This window comes from Salvelinus fontinalis, chromosome 22 (genome assembly GCF_029448725.1).
Source record: "Salvelinus fontinalis isolate EN_2023a chromosome 22, ASM2944872v1, whole genome shotgun sequence".
NCBI classification, from domain to species: Eukaryota; Metazoa; Chordata; class Actinopteri; order Salmoniformes; family Salmonidae; genus Salvelinus; species Salvelinus fontinalis.
The window spans coordinates 12,387,585-12,412,490 of record NC_074686.1 but is presented as its reverse complement, the minus strand read 5'-3'; the positions used below and the strand labels follow the sequence as shown (position 1 = coordinate 12,412,490).

Genomic DNA, 24,906 nt, shown 5'->3' with positions numbered 1-24,906 from the left:
TCAAGACAAAGGAGAGGATTGTGGACTACAGGAAAAAGAGGACAGAGCACGCCCCCATTCTCATCGACGGGGCTGTAGTGGACCTTGGTGTCCACATCATCAACATGGTCCAAGCACACCAAGACAGTCGTGAAGAGGGCACGACAAAACCCATTTCCCCCCAGGAGACTGAAAATATTTAGCATAGGTCCTCAGATCCTCAAAAGATTTCAGATGCACCATCGAGAGCATCCTGCTTGGTTGCATCACTGCCTGTAATGGCAACTGCTCGACCTCCGACCGCAAGGCACTACAGAGGGTAGTGCGAACGACCCAGTACATCACTGGGGCCAAGCTTTCTGCCATCCAGAACCTCTATATCAGGCAGTGTCAGAGGAAGGCCTTAAAAATTGCCAAAGACTCCAGCCACCCTAGTCATAGTCTGTTCTCTCTGCTACCGCACGGCAAGCGGTACTGGAGTGCCATGTCTAGGTCCAAGAGGCTTCTCAACGGCTTCTACCCCCAAGCCATAAGACTCCTGAACATCTAGTCAGATGGCTACCCAGACTATTTGCATTGCTCCCCCTCTTTACACCACTGCTACTCTCTGTTGTCATCTATGCATAGTTACTTTAATAACTCTACCTACATGTACATACTACCTCTACTAACCGGTGCCCCCGCACATTGACTCTGTATCGGTACTCCCCGGTATATAGTCTCGTTATTGTTATTTTACTGCTGCTCTTTAATTACTTGTTACTTTTCTCTCTTATTCTTTTTAACTTTAAAACTGCATTGTTGGTTAGGGGCTCGTAAGGTGCGCCTGTTGCATGCGCCTGTTGTATTCGGCACATGTGCCTAATAAAATTAGATCTGAAGATTGAACATTTCATCAGCACCAATCTCGGACCTGTAGTCTGGTCCTCTAACTGTGTGTGTGTGTGTGTGTGTGTGTGTGTGTGTGTGTGTGTGTGTGTGTGTGTGTGTGTGTGTGTGTGTGTGTGTGTGTGTGTGTGTGTAGACGGCACTTAGAGCACAGATCTGGAACACAAATGGCTTGGCCTGAATCCAGTTCTTACTGGATCAACCAGAACTGAGCTCTCAGAGAGCCCATATCAGACCCCATGGCGAGGGGGTGGGGGGGATTCGGGAACAGGTACAGTATTTTACCTCAACACAGCTGGAGTGGAAGATGGGGCTAAAGCGAGGAATTACGTTTAAAGACTTCACTCGAAATAGTTAAAGATCTAACTTTTGTGTCAAGGCAAGTGGGTTGGCAAAAACAGAGAAGCCCAAAACCTCTGAGCTCTTTATCTGTGAATAAAAAAAATGAAAAACAAGTATACACTTAAGTTGATTAGAATTTAGACACTTCATATCGTAGAGTTGGCCATGTGAGACATTTGGCAGAGGGAGTGACTACTGCATTTCCGTACTATGGTGGGGCTCTATGGGTCATGTCTCATGTGTGGGTTACTCATGAATGAGCAACGGGCTGGGCTACTGTGTGAGCAGTCACCCATTTAGAAAGAGTGTGAAGTGGGGGATGGGTGAGTGTTGCGCAACACGGCAGATAAAACCTGCCATCCTGGGGATTAGGAGGGATCCCGTCCCGTACCTGTCAGCGCGTGTCATCATCCCTCCGCTGCCTGCACACACGGGGTTGAGGTTCATCTCAGTGAGGACAGTGAGGAGATGAAGAGGCCTCAGTGGAAGTTAATCCTAAGAGATTTTCTCACACGCACACAGTTGTGAATACAGGACTCATATGTTTCTCTTTGCAATTTGATGCCATTTTGAATCTAAATAACTACCGTAACGGCCATCCATTTGTAATGATATCGACACTCGTGTGATTCATTGCGTCACACTCCAATAAAACAATGTCATTCATTAAAACATATGGATCTATAAAATGTGTGTGTGGGTGTGTGCGCACGCATTTGTACACAACTCACGCTGTGCATGTTGCGGGACGCCAACTATCTTAGTGGTTGGCTCCAGATGACTGAGGCCCCACTGCCTGAGGCTGAGTGGTTAACTAAAGCCTGCAGGAAATGGGGATGTGAGTGTTTGCCAACAGCAGAAATGCGCTACCCGAGGACACTTCCTCAAAACCAATGAGACGAGGAACTCCAAATATCCGCATGTCAGCATAGCGAAAATGAGCGAGTTCTGTAAAGCTTAGTGAAAAGTGATTGGTTTAGGTCCTCGCCAATGGCCAACAAACACTATTCTGTGGAATTCCAAACAGCACAGAATGGGGTCATGAGCTGTTTAGTTTGTAAACACACAAAAATGGTCATCGGTCTCAACCATGGCACTATCAGAAAAGAGTAAACTCATTTAGCTAACTGACCGTGAGCAGAAAGCACATTCTTCACAACGTAGGTGTTCAGGGCAGGTGCAGAAACAGAGGTAAACATTTCTACACCACATTCTTAAAGCCAGGCAATTCTCCTGCATTTGTAAAACATAATTTAAAAGAAAATGTATCCAACTACAGCAGAGGTAGACCAGATACTGAGGTCAATAGGCTATGCCTGGCAAACGGAGAAAAACAGTAATGACCAAGCATACTGATTTGACCACTGGTCTCACATAAGACAAACTGGTTTTGTTAGTTAGGCGACTCCCGTACACAAACTCCTCTAAAGCAGCAGGCAGGTTTTAAGGCATCAGCCTGGCAGGCTTTTTTGGTCATCCCAGCTACAGGTAGCAGAGCTAATCAACATTGAGCCGCATGGGAGGACGGGGACGCCACAGGATTCTATTAAGTCCCCTAATCCGCTGCCTGCCACCAACCCTCCTTAAGTGAGCTCTGAAAGGAGAAAAGACCCTGGAGCAGCTTGGTTTACTTTCACCTCTCAAGAAACGATCAAAGATCAGCACCCCAGACCCCAATCCCTTCTGACCCTAAACAATAAGTATTATTGGAGATGCTTATCATGGGTCCCGAGATGGAGGAAGTGTTGTCAACTTTAAACTTAGTGTTTCTGTTGTTCCATTGAGTGTGGGGAAAATGGGTCTTGAATGGGGTACTGGCATCGTCTAAGAGGATGGACATTTTTCCAGTAGTTCAATCCAGGCTTCCAGGGAAGCCTAAAAGCTTACCCTTTTCACACTAATGAGCCGAGCTTAGCTGTACTGCAGCGGCCTGTTGCGGAAACCACGCTGAAAAGGGACAATGTGATTAGATGCCAGCAAAAAAATGGTTTGGGACGGCACAAAACTGTAAAAAAGGGTGAGTGACCCCATTTGTACTATTCCTGAGCAAAACATACGAACACACTCACGCAACCTAATCTGATACTGTGCCCAAACGGAACAAAGCCACAGAGAGGAATCAAAACAAAAGGCTTCACCTAAGTCTGCAAATGTATCCGCTTTCACATGGAATTTTCTCAAATCAGGTCATCTTCGCTTCCTTTTCTTCTAGTCAGACACAGTTTGGGCTTCCGCTTGTGTTATACAGCGGGTCCTCTTCAAAGTGAACTTCGGCCCTATAAAATCTGTTGCGGACGAAATCACGGAATCCAGACAAAACAGAATTCAACAATATTCAAAAATGTATTGAACTTAGTAGGACATCAACTCAATGTATTAAGCTAAAATTATTAGAATTAATTTCCTCAAGTCAATCATAAGACGAACAAAATACATCAGTGATTTGTATTTTCCTGCAACTTTCTGAAACAGGCACAGGAATGCCTCGGTCTGTGTGTGTCAACACTTGTGTAGCCATTAGCGATGATGCTAATGAGAACCTTCTAGTGGTAGAGATGGAAAGACGCTCCAAAAAACCTTCTCGTTGAAATGTTAGCATTTGGCAGAATATGATTATTTGCATCAATACAGTGGCCATTTGTTTAGCAAACTCTGCAATCACATGTGCGCAACATTGCTAACTAAACAACGGTGTCTTGCTGGTGTGCACTGGCATTTAAAGGGTAACTACACCCAAAAATCTAAATGCACTAATATTTTGCCCAGACTTCCAAAGTGGTCTCCTGATATGGTTTTAAGCATTGTTGTGGACTTAGAAAAGCAACTACAATGGATAGGGATGCACAATATCTCGGAATTGGCAGATATTAGCTAAAAATGCTGACGTGCATACCTATATAACGTAGCTTAGCGATGCACAGATACGCCATTTTTGTCCAATACCCAATATGTTCCTTGCCATACAAAAACCCGATACCGATAACCGATATTTAAAATTTTTGCGGCCTTTTAAGCATTCTAGTACAGTTAAAATAGTTGAAACATACACACCAAAAAGTTATTTGGTTGGCATTTACGTATGTCCCCATTACCAGTAAAACATAATCGAAACCTATTTCTTTCACTTACTTGCTGTGCTGTTTCGTTGTTCATTCTCAACCAGGATTTCATCATACTGAGCCGCCATTCGAACTACTGACTCGAGAAATAAGCTCATCAACTGCGTCTGCAGCAGACCCTGTCATGGCATTGAAACGCCTGCTCAACAAAACTGCCCACACAGACAGTGGGGTTAAGACTTGCAAAAGTACACTACTAGAGGCTGTAAACTAGAGGTCGACCGATTATGATTTTTCAACGTCGATACCGATTGGAGAACCAAAAAGCTGATACAATCGGACGATTTTTTATGTATATAAATATATGTAATAATGACCTTTACAACAATACCGAATGAACAATGAACACTTGTATTTTAACTTAATACATAAATAAAATCAATATTGTCTCATAGATAATGAAACATGTTCAATTTGGTTTAAATAATGCAAAAACACAGTGGAGGAGGATAAAGTAAAAGTGCCATGTAAAAAAGCTAACTTAAGTTCCTTGCTCAGAACATATGAAAAAGCTGGTGGTTCCTTTTAACATGACTCTTCAATATTCCCAGTTAAGAAGTTTTAGGTTGTAGTTATTATAGGACTATTTCTCTCTAGACCATTTGTATTTCATAGACCTTTGACTATTGGATGTTCTTATTGGCACTATAGTTTTGCCAGCCTAATCTCGGGAGTTGTCATAAAGCTTGTCATAAAGTCCTAAACAGCGCTGTGCTTCAAGCATTGCGAAAAGCTTTTGGCAAACGGAGGGAAGTGCGTTTTGAATGAATGCCTACGAGCCGGCTGCTGCCTACCACCGCTCAGTCAGGCTGCTCTATCAAACCATAGACTTCATTATAATAAACACACAGAAACACAAGCCTTCGGTCAAAAATATGGTCAAATCTGGAAACGATAATTTCGAAAACAAAAAGTGAATTAATTCCGTGAAATACAGAACCGTTCCATATTTTATCAAATGGGTGGCAACCCTAGGTCTAAATATTGCTGTTACATTGCACAGCCTTCAATGTTATGTAATAATCATGTAAAATTCTTGCAAATTAATTAGTCTTTGTTAGGAAGAAACGGTCTTCACACAGTTCGCAACAAGACAGGCGACCGAAACTGCTGCATACCCCCTGACTCTGCTTACTCTGAACGCAAGAGAAGTGACAATTTCAGGCACCGCATTGATTCTATGCAATGCAGGACAAGCTAGTTAAACTAGTAATATCTTCAACTATGATTGATTTTTTTTTATAAGATAAGTTTAATGCTAGCTAGCAACTTACCATGGCTCCTTGCTGCCTGCACTCACGTAACGCAGTCTCCCTGTGGATTGCAATATAATTGGCATCCAAAAATTCCAATTACCGATTCTTATAAAAAAGTGAAATTGGCCCTAATTAAAATGGGGCATTCCGATAAAATTGGTCAACCTCTACTGTAAACAAGCGATTTGGTGGCATTCTCTGAGCCTCTTTAATGTTTCGACACCATGCTCAATGCTAGGTACAAGGACCGCTACTTTGCTGCAGACAAGAAACAGGGTTTACGTGAAATGTTACATACAGCTGGATAAGATGGAAGTGGACACAGCGGCAGTGCGCACAGACGAAGAGGGCCCACGACAGGCCACGGACAGACAGAGCTGAAACTTCACTGCTTGACATGATGAAATCCTGATTGAGAATGAAACGACTGAACAACAAAACAGCAAGTAAGTGAAAGAAATAGGTTTTGATTATGTTTTACTGGAAATGGGAACTTTTTGGTCAGTGTGTGTGTGTGTGTGTGTGTGTGTGTGTGTGTGTGTGTGTGTGTCAACTATTTAACTGTACTAGAATGCTTAAAAAGGACACAAAAATGTTAAATACCGGTTATCATTATCGGCTTTTTTGGCAAGGAAATTTTAGGATATCGGCATCGGCCAAAAATGTAATATCGGTGCATCCCTAACATTGGCTGACCTATTAAAAAAAGTGTGATTTTGAGCGAACCCCTACATTTTTTGGATGCAAATGGAATCCTGGAAAAACAAAAAATGGGAGAAAACAGAATTTGGGGTAAAACCAGAATATCCACGAATGATGGATGGCAACAGACCACTCAAAGTTATTCCACGTGAGCCTGTGATAGGCTCATGTGGGACAACTTTGGAACTAACTATACAACGTGCACATAATGACAGCGTCACCATAAACAGATGGCAAAGATGTGTATTTTGGTCTGAAGTAATCACCTCTGCTCAGAGACAAGTAGGCCGTCATTGTAAATAAGACTTTGTTCTTAATGGACTTGCCTAGTTAAATAAAGGTTAAATCAATTTTAAAAAGTACCACTGAGCATTGATCATTCGTAAGTGTTCGATCCTTGAAAACGGACTCAACACAACTTAACGCTGAATCGGCCTCACCCAGTTAGAGCAATGTGTGTCACTCATGATCGCATTTCCCCCCTGTTAGCGCTGTTGCACTTCTGACCTTTCATTGGTCCCGTTGAACCTCTATCTAGTCATATTAGGGACACAATTACTACCAGAGCTACAATGGTGAGAACAATACTTACCGTGCCATTCCAAGTCATTGTCATTTTTCATATCATGATACGAGTATAGGAGCATAGTTAAATTGGACGTAACAAAAGTCTGTTGACTGGGGTGGTCTCTCCAGCCCAAGCAGGGCATGATAGACAAGCATTCACACCAAGAGTGTCTTTCTGATCTGTTCTTAAGTAAAAAAAAAAAAAAAAATGATCCATAGCTAGACACAGTCACTGGAGAGTATTCACAGTTGCAAAGTACTTTGCTTTAAGCGACTGTCACTTTAAGACAGTGAGACTAAATGAATGCATTGAAATACATCACTGGATTTCAAAGTTCATATTTACAATCGAGGAGCTAACAAGATCATTAAAAGTGTTTGACTTACCCATAGGAAACGAGACCCGGGGGGTAAGCCTGGCCAAACATGTACCCATAACCCCTAGAATGACCACGATTATAGGGAGTAGGCCTTGGTGTTCCATGATGACCCAAAGAGGGATGAGAGCAAAATCAATGCTTGGGAGAAAGCGTCTGACGAAAAGTGTCCGTTGTTTGTCTGTGTTAAAGACTGGTTCTGTAGGGGGAGCACAGAGGCAAAAGCCACTTCCTCTTGTCTCTGGAGCCAGCCGTCATCGCATCTGAGGGAGAGAGAAAAGAGAGAGAGAGAGAGATGGAGTCAGGGGAGGGAGGGTCAGAGAGAAAAGCAGTACTCCCTTGGCACTGTAGAGTTGTGGGTGGACAGAAAGCCTGCTAGCAAAGGAATGACTAATTTCTCATAAGTCTGCACTAAGAGGAACAAATAACTTCTGGGATATCCCAGAATTACTTAATGGACAAGTAAATATTTAATGTACAAGTAGGCACCACCTACACAGGCTGTATGGACTTGTGCAATAATGAACCTCACAGAAAAACCCAAATGAAATAAATGATTCATGCAGTGTGAAATCATTTGGGTTACAACTAGAGAAACACCTGACAAACTGATATCACTTTGAAATTCTATTTGACATAAGGAACACCATGGAGATTCAGTGAGAAATACAGATAAGACCTACTTTACTGTAGGTTGAAATGACTGCTACTCACAACAATATGAACCGTTTGATAAAGGGAAAGGTATTACCAACATGTTCACTGATATCCATCGTGCAACGTAATTAAGGACCAAACATACATTTAATTTTTTGCCTAATTCCATTTTGTTTCTCCAGGTTCCAGATTTTTCCCTGTATTCAGGCATTCGCTCTTAAAAATCATACTTTTTTAATAGAAAAACAACATTTGATGTCCTAAGTCGGGGTTCCCCAACTGGCAGTGCTTTGATTTGGCGCCCGAAGTTTGAGCATTTTTTTTCTATCTTTTTAAAATGTTGGAAATCTGTTCCAACGTATTCCCATAAATGGTAGAATGGCGCCTGAGAGGATGGCAGACATTTTATGTGCTCCTAACCAACTGTTATTTTGTTAGTTTCTTTGCGATATTTCTAACTTAAAAATTACAAAATTAAAAAAGAATCTTGTGCATAATGTTGCTGCTACCATCTCTTATGACCAAAAATAACTTATGGACATCAGAACAGGAATTACTCACCACGAACTGGTAGAAGCTTTTTCCTTTAATGAGTCCGACGTGAAGGACATACTGCTTTCCAGGGAACAGGACCAAATCCCCGTCATTTCCGTGAAGAGGAGACGGAGAAAAAAGGAGGCGGAGGTTGGGCTGCCTTCTGAGAATTTGTAGGCGAGCGAGTAAACCCCCACTGCCATCTGTTCTATTGGCCAACGTGCAAAATCGATGACCTACGAGCAAGACTAAACTACCAACGTAACATTAAAAACTATAATATATCTTATGTTTCAGAGTCGTGGCTGAACGACGACATGAATAACATACAGTTGGCGGGTTTTAAACTGTATCAGAAAGACAGAACAGCCGCCTCTGGTAAGACAAAGGGTGATGGTCTATGTATATTTGTAAACAACAGCTGGTGCACGATATCTAAGGAAGTCTCAAAGTTTTGCTCACCTGAGGTAGAGTATCTTATGATAAGCTGTAGACCACACAATCTACCTAGAGTTCTCATCTGTATTTTTCGTAGCTGTCTACATACCACCACAGACCAATGCTGGCACTAAGATAGCACTCAATGAGCTCCATACCATCATAATCAAACAGGAAAACGCTCAGAAGACACATTTCAGTTGAAGGCATTCAGTTGTACAACTGACTAGGTATCCCCCTTTCATCCAGAGGTGGCACTCCTAGTGGCTCGGGACTTTAATGCAGGTAAACAAATCTGCTCTACCAAATTTCTACCATCATGTTAAAATGTGCAACCAGAGAGAGAAAAAAAAAAAAAAAAAAAAAAAAAACTCTAGACCACCTTTACACCACACAGACGCGTACAAAGCTCTCCCTCGTCCTCCATTTGGCAAATCTGACCATAATTATATCCTCCTGATTCCTACTTACAAGCAAAAATTAAAGCAGGAAGCACCAGTGACTCAGATCAATATAAAAAAAAATTGGTCAGAGGAAGCAGATGTTAAGCTACAGGACTGTGTTGCTAGCACAGACTGGAATATGTTCCGGGATTCTTCCGATGGCATTGAGGTGTACACATCAGTCACAGGCTTCATCAATAAGTGCATCGATGACGTCATCCCCCCAGTACATCACCGGGGCCAAGCTTCCAGCCATCTCGGACCTCTATACCAGGCGGTGTCAGAGGAAGGCCCAAAAAATTGTCAAAGACTCCAGCCACCCGTGTCATAGACTGTTCTCCCTGCTACCACATGGCAAGCGGTACCGGAGCGCCAAGTCTAGGTCCAAGAGGCTTCTAAACAGCTTCTACCCCCAAGCCATAAGACTCCTGAACAGTTTCTGCCCCCCCCCACACACACATTTACACTGCTGCTACTCTATTATTATCTATGCATAGTATAACAACTCTACCTATATGTACATATTACCTCGACTAACCGGCGCCCCCGCACATTGACACGGTACCCCCTGTATATAGCCTCGCTATTGTTATTTTACTGCTGCTCTTTAATTATGTTACCTTTATTTCTAATCATTTTTTTACACTGCATTGTAGGTTAGGGGCATGTAAGTAAGCATTTCACTGTAAGGTCTACCTACACCTGTTGTATTCGGCGCATGTGACAAATACAATTTGGTTTGAATATATATACACACACACTGAACAGAAATATAAACTCAACATGAAACAATTAAAAAATATTTTATTGAGTTACAGTTCATATAAGGAAATCAGTTAATTGAAATTAATGAATTAGGCCCCAATCTATGGATTTCACATGACTGGGCAGGTGCGCAGCCATGGGTGGGCATAAGGCTACCCACATGGGAGCCAGGCCCAGCCAAATCACAACAAGTTTTTCTCCACGAAAAGGGCGTTATTACAGATAGAAATACACCTCAGAAATATTGGTCAGTCCTTGCCTCTCCTGTCTCCACCCTGGTTTGTCTCACCGTGTCAATCTATTTCTCCCTTTCAGTTTCTCTCTCCCTCACCCTATTTCTAACTCTCTGGGCAATGTTGTGAAGGATGCTGGTATCTCGTAGGGTGAGATGTGCGCATGCGAGGCTGCATTCCAGCAAGGCACTAATAGAAAACAGAGCGTTGTCTGGGGGATCTTTATCAGAAGACTGGGGCGAGGGCCACAGCACCAGCATTATCAGAGACCAGCTTCTGCAGAACCGGTTTCTCAGGGTCGGTAGACACGGTTACATCACTGGGCTAGCTGGCCAACATCAGGGTTTTTCCACCACCTAGATTGATCCTGTAGTACTGGGAGATATAACCAAACATCTTGATTTTTTTTCAACCTTCCGAACGATTCACATCGAAATATTTTCTCTAAATAAGCTTAGTTAGACAACTAAAAAAGGTCAAATACACTGCATTTCAAACAGTCAGCAAAAAGCTAATGAATTCAGTGCTTGTGAAATTATACCTAGGCTAAATACAGTGCCTTGAGAAAGTATTCATACCCCTTGACTTATTACACATTGTTGTGATAAAGCCTGAATTCAAAATGGGTTAAATATAATTTCCCTCCCCCACCTACACATAATACCCCATAATGTCAAAGTAAAACATGTTTTTAGAAATAATTGCACATTTACTAAAAATGAAATTCAGAAATATCTCATTTATACAGTTGTGAGTCTTTTTAGGTAAGGCTAAGGGTTTTCCACACCTGGATTGTACAAAACTGGCCCTTAATTATTTTCAATATTCTTCAAGCTCTGTCAAAATAGTTGATCAGAAATATTTTTCTGGTCTTGCTGTAGATTTGAGCAACTAACTCGTACACTCAGGAACAGAAGATGGGTCCGGAAGAAATGGCAGCAGTTTACAGACGCCTAACCAATTGTGCGATTATGTGTTCTTTTGCGTTGTTAGTAACTTATTTTTTATACAAAGTTTCTGCCACCGTATCTTATGGCAAACAAGAGCTTCTGGATATCAGGACAGCTTTCACACCTTGGATTAGATGTAACAAAATTATTCAACAAGCAGGACTCACAGGATGTACTTCAGACACCCGACAAGTCCAATATCCCTGTCATTGGCAGGAGAAAGAGACGCAGGTATGGAGGACGCAGGGCGGGATGCATTGTCAGGATCTGCCGACGGCCAGTGGGGAATCTGTCTTTACCATCAATATTACTTGCCAACGTACAATCATTGGACAATATATTAGACAAGGTACGGTCACCAATATCCTACCAACGGGACATCAAAAAAAGTGACATCTTACGTTTCACCGAATCGTGGCTGAATGACAACATGGATAACATTCAGCTGATGGGATATACACTGCACCGGCTAGATAGGACAGCACACTCCGGTAAAACGAGGGGGGGTTATGTGTGTATTTATAAACACAAAATCTAAGGAAGTCTCTAGATTTTGATCGCCTGAAGTAGAGTATCCCATGACAAGCTGTAGACCACATGTGTGGTTCCCACTGTGAAGCATGGAGGTGGTGGTGTGATGGTGCTTTGATGGTGACACGGTCTGTGATTTATTTAGAATTCAAGGCACACTTAACCAGCATGGCTATCACAGCATTCTGCATCGAAACGCCATCCCATCTGGTTTGCGCTTAGAGGGACTATCATTTATTATTCAACAGGACAATGAACTAACACACCTCCAGGCTGTGTAAGGGCTATTTGACCAAGAAGGAGAGTGATGGAGTGCTGCATCAGATGACCTGGCCTCCACAATTACCCAACTTCCTACCCAAATTGAGATGGTTTGGGATGAGTTGGACCGCAGAGAAGGAAAATCAGCCAACAGTGCTCAGCATATGTGGAAACTCCTTTAATAAGACTGTAGGAAAAGCATTCCCCATGAAGCTGGGAGGGAATGCCAAGAGCGTGCAAAGCTGTCATCAAGGAAAAGGGTGGCTACTTTGTTGGCTACTACATGATTCCATGTGTGTTATTTCATATATTTGATGTCTTCACTAATAAAGAAATCACCTTAAATTACAAACTTTTGACTGGTACTGTATGCCAGTTAATCCGCTTTACAAGGTGTGTAGAGCCTAATGTGCTTAATTTTAAGGAGTTATTTGGCCACTTTAGTTGTGATACAGACCTTATTAAAACATATAGGCCTATGGGCGAGGCTACATGAGGTGTGTGACTATGATTCGGACAAGTCAAGAAAAAAAAAAGGCATTGTTTCTAATGCTGGGCATCATTCACAATTGATAATATATAATTCACAAGTGATAGGCTAATATTGTCACCCATCAGACTATTCTTGATTTAATCTTGTCTTTACATATACTATATACTAAATATAAACTTGTGTGAAATTTGTTTTGATTTAGAATGGACCATTATCAAGCACCTGTTTCGATACAGGTGCAGCGGGATAAAATACATGTCATCTATACACTTATATAACGAATGGAGGAGGCTTTTCCCGTGGTTCATTTTCATGCCAGCCAGGTAGGCTATACTCCGGTTGAAAATATAACCAATGTGCTTAATATTAGGAAAGTTGAGAAATAAATACACTAGGCCTAGCTGATGGGATCCTCTTTTTAGTAGTTTAGTTGTTTTCTCAAGCAATTGCATAGCCTATAGAAATGTTGCGCAACATGAGCTCTCATGAAGTATATGATTACATTTTTGAATACATTTGCATTTGTCAGAGTGATTTAGAGGGACAATTGAGTGTTGAGTACCAGGCAGTTAGAAAGTTTGGTAGGCTACTGATGACCAGCATCAGAGCTCAGAGAAGACCAATTACCTTGATTAAATGGTCATGTGGAATTTGACTGCCTTCATGATCGCCAGTGTGGTGGTAACATGGTCACCGCAACAGCCCTAGGACCATACAGATAATTGTATGTGTGGGGTACAGTGATGAGGTAGTCATTCAAAAATCATGCTTACACCATTATTGCACAAGTCCATGCAACTTGTTAAGCAAATTTTAACTCCTAAACATATCTAGACTTTCCATACTAAAAAGGGTTGAATACTATGGGGTATTGTGTGTAGGCAAGCGATAACAAATCTCAATTTAAACTATTTTACATTCAGGATGTAATTATAATATGTGGAAAAAGTCAAGGGGTGTGAATACTTTCTCAATGCAATATATAAGCTTTCCACAAGCATAAGACCCACTAATAAATGTAATTATTTTATCAAAATACACTGAACAAAAATATACATGCAAGATGCAACAACTTCAAAGATTTTACTGAGTTGCAGTTCATAAGGAAATCCGTCAACCAAAATAAATTCATTACACCCTAATCTATGGACTTCACATAGCTGGGAAAACAGATACGCATCTGATGGTCACAGACGTTTTTATTTATTTTTAAGGTAGGGGCGTGGATCAGAAAACCAGACAGTATTTGGTGTGGCCATCATTTGCCTCAAGCAGCGCTACATCTCTTTCGCATAGAGTTAATCAGGCTTTTGATTGTGGCCTGTGGAATATTGTCCCACTCCTCTTCAATGGCTGCGCAAACTCGAACACATTGTTGTACACGTCGATCCAGAGCATCCCAAACATGCTCAATAAGTATGCAGGCCATGGAAGAACTGGAACAATCCAAGAATTGTGGACAGATCCTTGTGGCATGGGGCCGTGCATGATCAAGCTGAACCACGGCGGCAGATGAATGGCACGACAACGGGCGTCAGGATCTTGTCACGGCCACCATGGGGCACTCTGTTCACAACTTCGACATAAGCAAACCTCTAACCCACACGACACCATACACGCTGTCTGCCATCTGCCCGGTACAGTTGAAACCGGTGAAGTGCACACTTCTAAAGCGTGCCAATGGCCATCGAAGGTGAGCATTTGCACACTGAAGTCGGTAACGACGCCAAACTGCAGTCAGGTCTGGCATGGTTACACGTGGTCTGCGGTTGTGAGGCCGCAGTCCAGAGAAATGAACATTCCATTATCTGGAAACTGCTTTGGTGGACAGTCCTGCAGTCAGCATGCCAATTGCACGCTTCCTCAAAACTTGAGACATCTGTGGCATTGTGGAAAAACTGGGATGTCTACAAATTTGTGCCAATTTTTTTTTTTAAATAAGCTTGTGCTAATGAAACATTTCTGGGATCTTTTTTTTCAGTTCATGAAACCTGGGACCACTACTTTACATGTTGCGTTTATACACACACATATGTATGTGTATGTATGTGTGATATAGATCTACACACAAAAAAAATGTGGTCACCCCTTCAAATTACTGGATTTGGCTACTTCAGCCAGACCCGTTGCTGACAGGTGTATAAAATCAAGCACACAGCCATGCAATCTCCATAGACAAACATTGGCAGTAGAATGGCCTTACTGAAGAGGTAAAGTAAAAATCCAAACTCGTCTGTACAACAATACCGGTATATAGTAAAATATGGTATACCACCCTGCCTTAAATATAATAGCCATCATCCCATTTGGACCAAAGACGATTGGACCAAAGCCACCCCCAAACCTTAGGGTAGACTATGGCAAGATCCAGTTGTTCAGGGTGAGTTATAACTTTACAGGCAATATAATTCCAGCATAAAACCCTCATTCTGCAAAACTGAGAAGAGACAGTAGCAAGGCCCCTGACAGTAGCCAGAGTGCCTTTAAAACGAAAGGGGGAGGTGGGCTTAAAGAACTAATCCACTAATTCCTATCATTTACAGTGTTAAATATTGTGAGAATTTATTTATTTTGTTATTATAATAAGGTTGGTAGCAACGTGAAAATCGTTATGGAAATCTTCTGCAGCTCAAGTTAACTTCAACACCCACAATGCAATGCTCGCTCTATGACTGGCTGGCTAGCACGCAAACGTAGCTACACACATTAATATCAAAGTCAATACCAGCAAGTGAAGTATCTAGTTAGCTGTAAAAAATGAAAATAATGAAAAAAATTTAAAAAAACTGCATTATCAATTTAGGGGTCTACAATCTCAATATGTTCAACCTGCAGATCGATGTGTCTCGCTGAGTGGAGTTTTCGCAACGGCACCATGCAACGTACCCATGGAGAATGATATAGGCCTCCAGTGGCCAAAAGGCAGAATTAGCATGGGCAGCACCATTTTAATGTTGTCAACTGGGTGGGACTTCTGACTTCATTGGCTGAACCCTCCTGGTGACCCTGTTGAAGTCATGTCCAACCAGGTCATCAGGAGGGTTCAGCCAATTGTGTGTGTGTGGGTCTGGGTCGGGGTTCAGCCAAAATGTACTCAATGTCGTTGCCCCTGCTGTCACAGATCCTATAAATGGCACAGATACAAAGATAATTCCTCATATCTCTTTATGTATGCACCCTAGACTGAAGAGGCAGACAAATAGGGGAAATGTGATGGACCCTCTTAAATGATACATTTCTCAAGGTATGAATATTGCAAAAAAAGTATCATTATCTCATTCGAGAGAAGACAACCTCCTGCGTTATGACATTGGCCAGTATTGAAATCTGACATGTATGATAGACATTTTTGCGATGTAAAGTAGTAATTCCTATTAACTTCCAGTGTAGTGAGCGGCTTTATCGCAATGCTGTGTCATACCGGACGAATTTCTGCCCGCTTGAATGGCAATACCTCAGATGCACATGAAACCGTGAAATGACCGCTGGAATCTATAGAATGTCACTCAGAGATGCACAAAAATATATATATTTTTTAAAAGGTGAATATTTTCTTTACTTAATAAGCAGAGGCAAAATTCATCTTCAAATACTTGTCATTTCACAGTAACATTCTAATTTACAAGTTTACTTTGGTGCGTAAGTCTGAACTGGGGCTAGACAGAACTTTATCTTTAAATAAAAATACATTTTGTATGCAGCTTTCCCAGTCAAAAGATAATGATGCAAAACAGAGCCACCAAAACAAAGGAATTAGGCAAAAAAACAAAGCAAACGGAAGCGAAGCTTTCCTGTGTGTGAACTGCTTCATTAACAATGTGAGTTGCGTCCACCTCGACAATCGTTCATATGGTTATAATGTCAAATTGTCTGGGTCAAAACCATCAAAGTTCTGTCCCGGGTATAATCTGAGACAAAATTGGGGACTAGGGTTATATGAAAACATCCCAAGGACTCATTGTGGTAGGGGTAACCCCAGCTGCAAAGAAAGAGGAGAAGACAAGAAAGAGAAGACCCGTCTTTGTCCAAGCCAGGCTACAGATATGACATAGAGAGAGTGGGACAGAGAGAGAAAGAGAGAGCGAGGCAAAAGACCGAGGCAAATCAGCAAAAGCTTTGATCCCCTAGGCCCATAGGGTTGCCATGACTACAGCAGATGTGACCAGCCCGGAGCATAGAATGGCGAGGAGGAGATCCGCAGACCCTCATATCAATTAAGTTTTTAATGTCAATTGTCTTGTGCCATTCCTGGATTACTCAATTAACTAATAAAGTCCCCAACAAATACAACAGTCCGTTTAAAAAAGGTTAAGTGTACAATACTGTTTACATATCTGGCTGTGTTGGCAAAATCACTACATATCCCATCGAGCCAAGCGGTAAGAGGCTTAACCGTTGCCACAGTTCCAAGAACAGACAGAAACTTGCAGCTAACCTTACAACTATGGATCTCAAACCCGAACTTGGATCCGTGTTAAGTAGCAATGATATCCTTCGCTGCCGTTGTATTACGACACGACAGATACCTCAAACCAGTCATGACTATTTAAATAAATCATTTAAGTTTCTTTCCAGCGAATTTCTTGGTTACATGGTTTTATAACAAGCAACAGTTTTGAAGTGTAGGGTGCAGTTTTTATGACCTTAAGCAATGCGGGCGAAAACGAGCATAGTTCAGTTAGCCAGCTAGTTCAGCCAGGGAAAACAAGCTTGGCACAGGATATAGCTGGGCGCACATGCCCACTAGGCTAATTAAGAACAGAGGTTGTATTTTTTATGCCCTGATATCTGGAGCTGGCGGCGAAAAGTTTAAAAACAAACACATTAGATGACAGATGTATATCGATCAGCTGTAACTGTCAACAGTAAAACAAAGCTTCAAATTATGTTTAAGTGAACCTGAATACAGAAAAGAAATGGCAAAAACACAGCAAACTCCTCACCACTCTATTACCAGGTCTGATGAGGGGTTCTGGGTTTTAGTTGAGTGTGCGGGTATGCATGCGTTCATGCGTGTGTCTAGCTGAGGTTGAGTGTGCTTATCTACATGTCTAATTGCGTGTATCGGTGTGTGTGTGTGCATGTGAATGAGCATGCTGCACGACTGTGTTTTTCCAAGAACAACCCAATTAACTAGGCTGCAAGAGCATCTGCTTTCACATATTTCTCACTGACTCATGATATGAGGATCTGAGGGAAAAGCCCCCCATTTATGAACAATACTGTCAGACGAAAGGGTTGGACAACTTCAAACTACCAGCCAGGTTATAAAGCATCAGCATGTCCAGAGGCTGAAGCTGACTTCAAACAAGATGATTGTGCTGTGCCGGCTTTGGTTTCAAGAGCCGTGGAGATCCTCCTCCAACGACAGAAAGAGGCTTGAGCGATATGCCGATTTTTTTTCAAAATACAGACGGTATGATTTTCAATACCGTAAAAAAATGTGTATATATAGTGTGTGCAATAAATATATGTTGACACCTTCAAATGAGTGGATTCAGCTATTTCAGCCACACCTGTTGCTGACAGTTATTTAAAAATTTCACGCACAGCCATGCAATCTCCATAGACAAACAGTGGCAGTAGAATGGCCTTACTGAAGGGCTCATTGACTCATTGTGTCACCGTCAACTTTACAACAAATGTGTTCGTCAAATTTCTGCCCTGCTACAGCTGCCCCGGTAAACTGTAAGTGCTGTTATTGTGAAGTGGAAACAGCTAGGAGCAACAACAGCTCAGCCACAAAGTGGTAGGCCACCCAAGCTCACGGAACTAGACCGCCCGAGTTCTGAAGTGCCTAAAAATCATCTGTCTTTAGTTGAAACACTCACTACCGGGTTCAGAACTGCCTCTGGAAGCAACGTTAGCACAACAACTGTTCGTCGGGAGCTTCATGAAACGGGTTTCCATGCACGAGCAGCCGATCACCATGTACAATGCCAAGCGTTGGCTGGAGTTGTGTAAAGCTCGCAGTCATTGGACTTTGGAGCAGTGGAAACGCACTCTCTGGCATGATAAATCCCACTTCACCATCTGGCAGTCCAACCTACAAATCTGGGTTTGGCGGATACCAGGAGAACGCTACCTGCCCCAACGCATAGTGCCAACTGTAAAGTTTGGTGGAGGATAAATAATGGTCTGGGGGTGTTTTTCTTAGTTCGGGCTAGGCCCCTAAGTTCCAGTGAAGGTAAATCTTAACGCTACAGCATACAATGACATTCTAGACAATTCTGTGCTTCCAACTTTATGGCAACAGTTTGGTGAAGGACCTTTCCTGTTTCAGCATGACAATGCCTCCGTGTACAAAGCAAGGTCCATACAGAAATTGTTTGTCGAGATCAGTGTGGAAGAACTTGACTGGCCTGCACAGAGCCTTGACCTCAACCCTATCGAACACCTTTGGGATGAATTGGAACGCTGACTGCAAACCAGGCCTAATCACCCAACATCAGTGCACGACCTCACTAATGCTTGTGACTGAATGGAAGCAAGTCCCCGCAGCAATGTTCCAACATCTAGTGGAAAGCCTTCCCAGAAGAGTGGAGGCTGTTATAGCAGCAAAGGGAGGGGACCAACTCCATATTAATGCCCATGATTTTGGAATGAGATGTTCGAAGAGCAGGTGTCCACAAACTTTTGATCATGTGGCATATATAAAATGTGTCAAATAAATGATATCCAACTCAGGGCTCCAGCTATGCATTTGGTTTGCTAGCTTGCTAGTTAGGAGGCTAGACGTCAAGATCAAGCTTCTTGGTTACAGCAGAGACATTCAATCCCCCCATGCCTTTGTCTCTCTGTGTGTGTCCAATTGTTTTGTTTTGTGAAATAGCACCCCTTATGTGCACATTCGGTAATACAGTATATCCTGGTATGGTACAGAAGCGGTATAACTATGAAAATCTGGATACCACCCAACCCTAGACAGAATAAATAGTTTGTGCGCCTCTGATGCACACTTCAACCATCTATCCAATTTTCCATCTGAGTGGGTAAGAGCAAGACAACCCTCCCTCTCCATCCCTTTGCCACAAAGACAAGTCAGTCAATGACTTCCTTCATATTTGCAGCCAAGCATGCCTTTCCGTTGGCATTAGATCTGTCACAGAATAACAAAAAGGCATTAAAATCACTTTGTAACACAAATGTAGCCATTTCATGGGTTAGTCTATATTGCATGGGTATTCTCCATCTCCAAGCAGCAGTGACAATGGAATCAGGAGGTAGACTCAGGTTTGAGAGCGCATAGACAATCCTAACCTACATCTTTAAGATGTTATTGACCCAGTCAAATAAATAGATTTATATTTGTCACATACAACAGGTGTAGATCTTACAGTGAAATGTTCACTTAAAAGCCCTTAACCAACAACTTATTTTTCTTAAACGTATTAAGTATAAAAAAAATAAAAAATAAAAAATGAAAATAAGTAAAGAGCAGCAGTAAAATAACAGAAGTGAGGCTATATACAGGGGGTACCGGTACAGAATCAATGTACGGGGGCACAGGTTAGTCGGCCTAACTGCGCATGATTGAAAACGAACAGACTGCAGTAGTTAATTAGTGGTTTAGGTCTGATATGGTTGGTCATTATATCAACAACTGAAAAGTTTCACCAAGCTGTATGAGTTTGGTTGGCCAACTTCGCTGGGCAAACACAGACAGACAAGTCAAAGGTTATGAACTAGTGAATATAGCTTATTATTGCACTGCTGATATTATTCGACACCCACAAACATTGGATTCCAGAGTGAACGCTGCAATTGAATTTCATAACAGTAAAATAACAAAGTACAAGACAAATGGAAAACAATCCCCACATTCCACTCCCAAAACATTCCACAGCGCGAGTCAGCCAGAGGCAAGCACGTGTTTTCCAAAGTTCATCCCATAATTGTTGTTCTCTCGGTTTACAACATCCAGGGTGCAAAAGGCATTCAGAATCGTTTGCAAAATACAAACGTGTATTATCACAAATGTTGTTTTGTTCCGTTTCCATTTACAATGCAAATTCGACAAACATATGAAGGCTACCACGAGAGTAACGTTATGCTAACTGTAACATGGGCTGTTTACAATCAAAACACTCACAGAACAAAAAGCTAAACTAGCAAAGATGTTCAGGCTAACAACGTTAAGTGGTTGTGCTGGTTGAACTGTACTAATTTAAAGTACATAGCTAGCCTATCTAACGTACTTTACTGCAAACAAATTGTTTAAGCCTACTAAAAGTGCCTACTCGACACAGCGTTCTTACCTACATGGCAGAGAACAAGGTATCTTCGCGGAATGCGTTTATGCGCGTCTTCTCCCAGCGTTTTTCTATCCAGCGCACCCTTGCGTTCAGGTAGGCTGGATCGGATTGGTGTAGAAGTTTACGCCATTCAGGTAGCAAGCTCTGCTCTCGCTTCCGAACGAAATAAGTCGTGTCCACAAAAGGAAACCGCTGACCGTTTACATTTGCTCTTGGAGCTCCCAGTGAAAAAATGCCTGTCTGTCTGGCCTGCCTCCTCCCATATAATTGTATGGCCCCCTCTCAGCAAAGTGAACACACCGTTGATCAACAGATTACCGTAGACTATCTCTGGTGATCAACAGGCGCCATCTATAGGAGGAAACCGGTAACCAAAGATTGTATTGTCCTCTGCTGCTGATAAGACAATATTATAGGCTATACAGACAAATCCACTATGTTGCTTGGGGTCACATCATTACATTTTCCCTTCATTACAATTAATGTTAACACATTTTTCTCAATGCCTTTGTCAACTTAAAGCCCATTCTGGCTTTTACTGGCATCATCCACTACTAACTTCAGCAGAGCATTCTGGCAGACATATTACTTGACCCTATGTTTGTTCCACATATCCAGGTTTTTGTAAATAACAATGCTGATTATAATACGTCTACTGTAGTATATATATAAGCAATATGGCACGAGGGGGTGTGGTATATGGCCAATATACCACGGCTAAGGGCTGATCTTAGGCACAGCCCTTAGCTGTGGTATATTGGCCATATACCACAAACCCCCAAGGTGCCTTATTGCTATTATAAACTGGTTATCAACGTAATTAGAGCAGTAAAAATAAATGTTGTCATACCCGTAGTATATACAGTCTGATATACCACGGCTGTCAGCCAATCAGGATTCAGGGCTCCACCCACCCAGTGAATAATTAAGCTATAAGGCCCGAGGAGGTGTGGTTTATGGCCAATGTACCACGGCTGATGGCTGTTCTTACGCACAACGCAACCCTGGATACAATCCGTAGCTGTGGTATATTGGCCATATAGTCTACCACAAACCCCTGAGGTGCCTTATCGCTATTATTAACTGGTTAGCAACGTAATTAGACCAGTAAATATTACTTTTTTTGTCATACCCATGGTATATGGTCTGATATACCACAACTTTCAGCCAATTCAGGGCTCGAACCACCCATCAGCATTTAGGGCTCAAACCACCAGGTTTATAATTTGCAATAATTAGGCCTAGCCAAATTGAATTGAACAAAACCAGAAACTAAGATGGCCACATGATATCCATAAAATTACAGAAAAACATTTAATATCCTAAGCTATTAATTACACGGTTTTTGTAAAACATCCTTTTGGCCTATGCAAGTTAAAACCATTGGGTAGGCTCTTCACACATACCTTGCAGTCAAAACCACCCTGATGATACCTGGATGATTGTAGCCTATAACATGTAAATAAATTACCTGGAAAAAGTTACATTTTTTATTCAATCATTTGATTGATATATGCTGGATATGAAACAAAACTGAACTTACACAGCACAGGATCCATTAACCCACAACATCTGACTACAACCCTGCACCTCAGAGCTCATTACATGTGCAGACATGTAGATCAACAATTCGTTTTACTTGATCTTGCACCCTCCACAGAACGGTTTCTGGCAATTCTCGGGTGAAAATTCGAAAATTCTCTTCTTTCAGCCTTCTTGTTGGGCCTGTATAAGGAAGGAACAAGAGAAACGTTTACTATAACAAACCATCATTTTTTCATCGTGTCATTTAAATCAATTTGCTACCTCAGACGCTATATTGGATAGACAGATGGGCGTTGCTTGCCTATGCCAGCGGAATTTTAGAGGCAATTTAACAACTGCTAAAACATATCTCGCTGTATCAACGCTGAGAACCCCCCCCCCCCCCCCCCCCCGTAGCGTTAAAGGCAAGGGAAACCAATCAGCGTTGAGCTAAACTTAGCGAGCTCAACTGTGAATGGTCCAGGCGCACCAAAAAAAAGTGTCAAAGGAAGCCAGTGTGGATTTGGTGGCACTCCTATTGAGAGCATACCTCATTGACAGAAACAACTTCAATTGTTGCAACTCGTTGTGTTGTTGTCCTCCAGTGGCTAGCTAGCCAGCTAGCTAAAATTGTCCCTTTCCTAAATTAGCCATGGATGGAGATAGGGATTTGGACTTGTGGTTTTACTTAATTCTCCATACAGGACAATGATTATAACAGCGATTCTGATCCAACCATTAATTCATATATTGTTGTGCCCCTGGCCTGAGAGGATGGACGTTCAATATGTAGCTAGATGTAGAAGGCTAATGTTAACTTGCTAACATTGCCCATGAATGGAAGTTAGGCTAGCGAGCAAGCTTTTAGCCAGGTAGCCTAAGACAACAAAAAAATGAAAGCATGTACTGTATGACAGAGTTATCGACCGTTTCGTCAACAGGAAAAAGAGGATGGCATTGGTGTTTCTCTACAAGTAGGGCGAGTCATCACATTTTTCTACTTGCACGAACGCGCACAGAAATCAGACCATGGACAGCCACATCATATTTAGCTTACGTTGATTGTACTAAATTGTTATTGGTATATTTTAGTTGTGACTGTATTAGACTAAGCAGAGGTGATTTGATGATGTTGAAATGTTGAAGTTGAAATGGTGTTGGAATAGTGGAGGCAGCACCTGTTTTCTTTGCGACTTGCAGTAACTCTCTGTGGTTCTAAATCAGTAGTCGTTTAGTGGTCCGAAAATGACGGAAACATTAACTTGCTTGACCATGCTGTAGGTCATGTAACTGCCTGTTACTGTACATTTAATATGCTCAATGGACTTCATTGGTCAGAGGCTGCTATCCGATTTTGTGATAAAACAAAGGTGTGATTGAATTTTTTCTGCCACTGTCTTCTTATTGTCTCTGCCTTTAGGCCTATATATCAGGGCCGCAAGGCATATGAATTAACAGGTTACGGAGCAAACATAATTACCACATAATGGCTTTAATATGTTTTTGGGGGGAGGGCTTGGCATCCCAAGTGATATTAACCACGCACTGCTCTGCGAATGTCCAATATAAAACACATTTTACCTTGGTAGTTGACAATACCAAAATGTAGTTAACAATGTACCCTGCAGCTTTACTTCCCATATCTCAATAGGTAGGTCATGAACACAGCGAGGAAAGGAGCTGGTAAGATGGATAATAATGGAAAATAGCCTAAGATTTGAGTCTTAGCAGCTACCTTGGAACACCTCTTTGCGCGAATGGCAATGTTTCAAGCCTCTGCAGGACTTAGCACAGTTTCCAAATATACAAAATGATAGGTGAGTGTATTGACAGCACCTACATATATTGGTCTATAGCCTACATCTTATCTGACAGGATAAATAAACGGTGCATGTTGCCATAACACAGTATTCACTAGGTCTGCAAACTCAAGCAATTATTACAATCTAAAAGTAAATACCATGTACCAGGCTGTTAATTTATACGTTTATAATTTGTATTTGATAGGCTAAGTCATGGCAGTGTCTTCCGACTCTCTGCGACTCGAAAGTCAAGGCAAATGGTGGCCTAACCTGCGTGCATAGCATAAATGTTTACCAAAAGAGGGCGTGCGCGCATTGGAGTTCGAACGCACTTGTTTGTGGCCCTTGTGGGTCTTTATTGCATTAAATTGTCCCATATAGCTTAGTTGGTAGAGCATGACGCTTGCAACCGTTTAAAAACAGCAATTTCTGTACATAGCAATTTCAACACATTTTTTCAACACAAAAAGTGTTGGGACAAATGTGTATTAAAGTTGTAAAAAGTTAAGTATTTGGTCCCATATTCATAACACACAATGACTACATCAAGCTTGTGACTCTACAATTCTTTTGGATATATTTGCTGTTTGTTTTGGTTGTTTCAGATTATTTCGTTCGCATTACAAATAAATGGAAAATAATATTATTGTAACGGTGGTCCTCCTCCTCTTCAACCGAAAAGGAGGAGTAGTGATGGAACCAAGGCGCAGCGGGTTGTGAATACATAATTTTAATAAACAAGACGGAAAAAACACGAAACGAAATACACTTGAATGATTAACAAAATAAC

The 24,906-nt window shown here is 41.8% G+C and overlaps 1 protein-coding gene across 5 annotated transcripts in view; it reads right to left on the bottom strand.

Moving 5' to 3' along the window:
* sema4ab (sema domain, immunoglobulin domain (Ig), transmembrane domain (TM) and short cytoplasmic domain, (semaphorin) 4Ab) overlaps positions 1–21,061 on the bottom strand; it is a 52,151-nt gene extending 31,090 nt beyond the window's left edge. For 3 of the 5 annotated variants that reach the window (XM_055876456.1, XM_055876460.1, XM_055876461.1), the window contains exons 1-2: positions 20,794–21,061; positions 7,241–7,493 (exon numbers count right to left, since the gene is read on the bottom strand). In XM_055876456.1, the coding sequence (XP_055732431.1) occupies positions 7,241–7,337 (97 nt within the window). In that variant the 5' untranslated portion in view covers positions 7,338–7,493; positions 20,794–21,061. Of the gene's footprint in view, positions 1–7,240; positions 7,494–8,448; positions 8,500–20,793 lie in introns of all 5 variants that reach the window. The other 2 variants (XM_055876458.1, XM_055876457.1) reach the window with 2 other exon arrangements.
* Between the last annotated feature and the right edge of the window lie 3,845 nt (positions 21,062–24,906).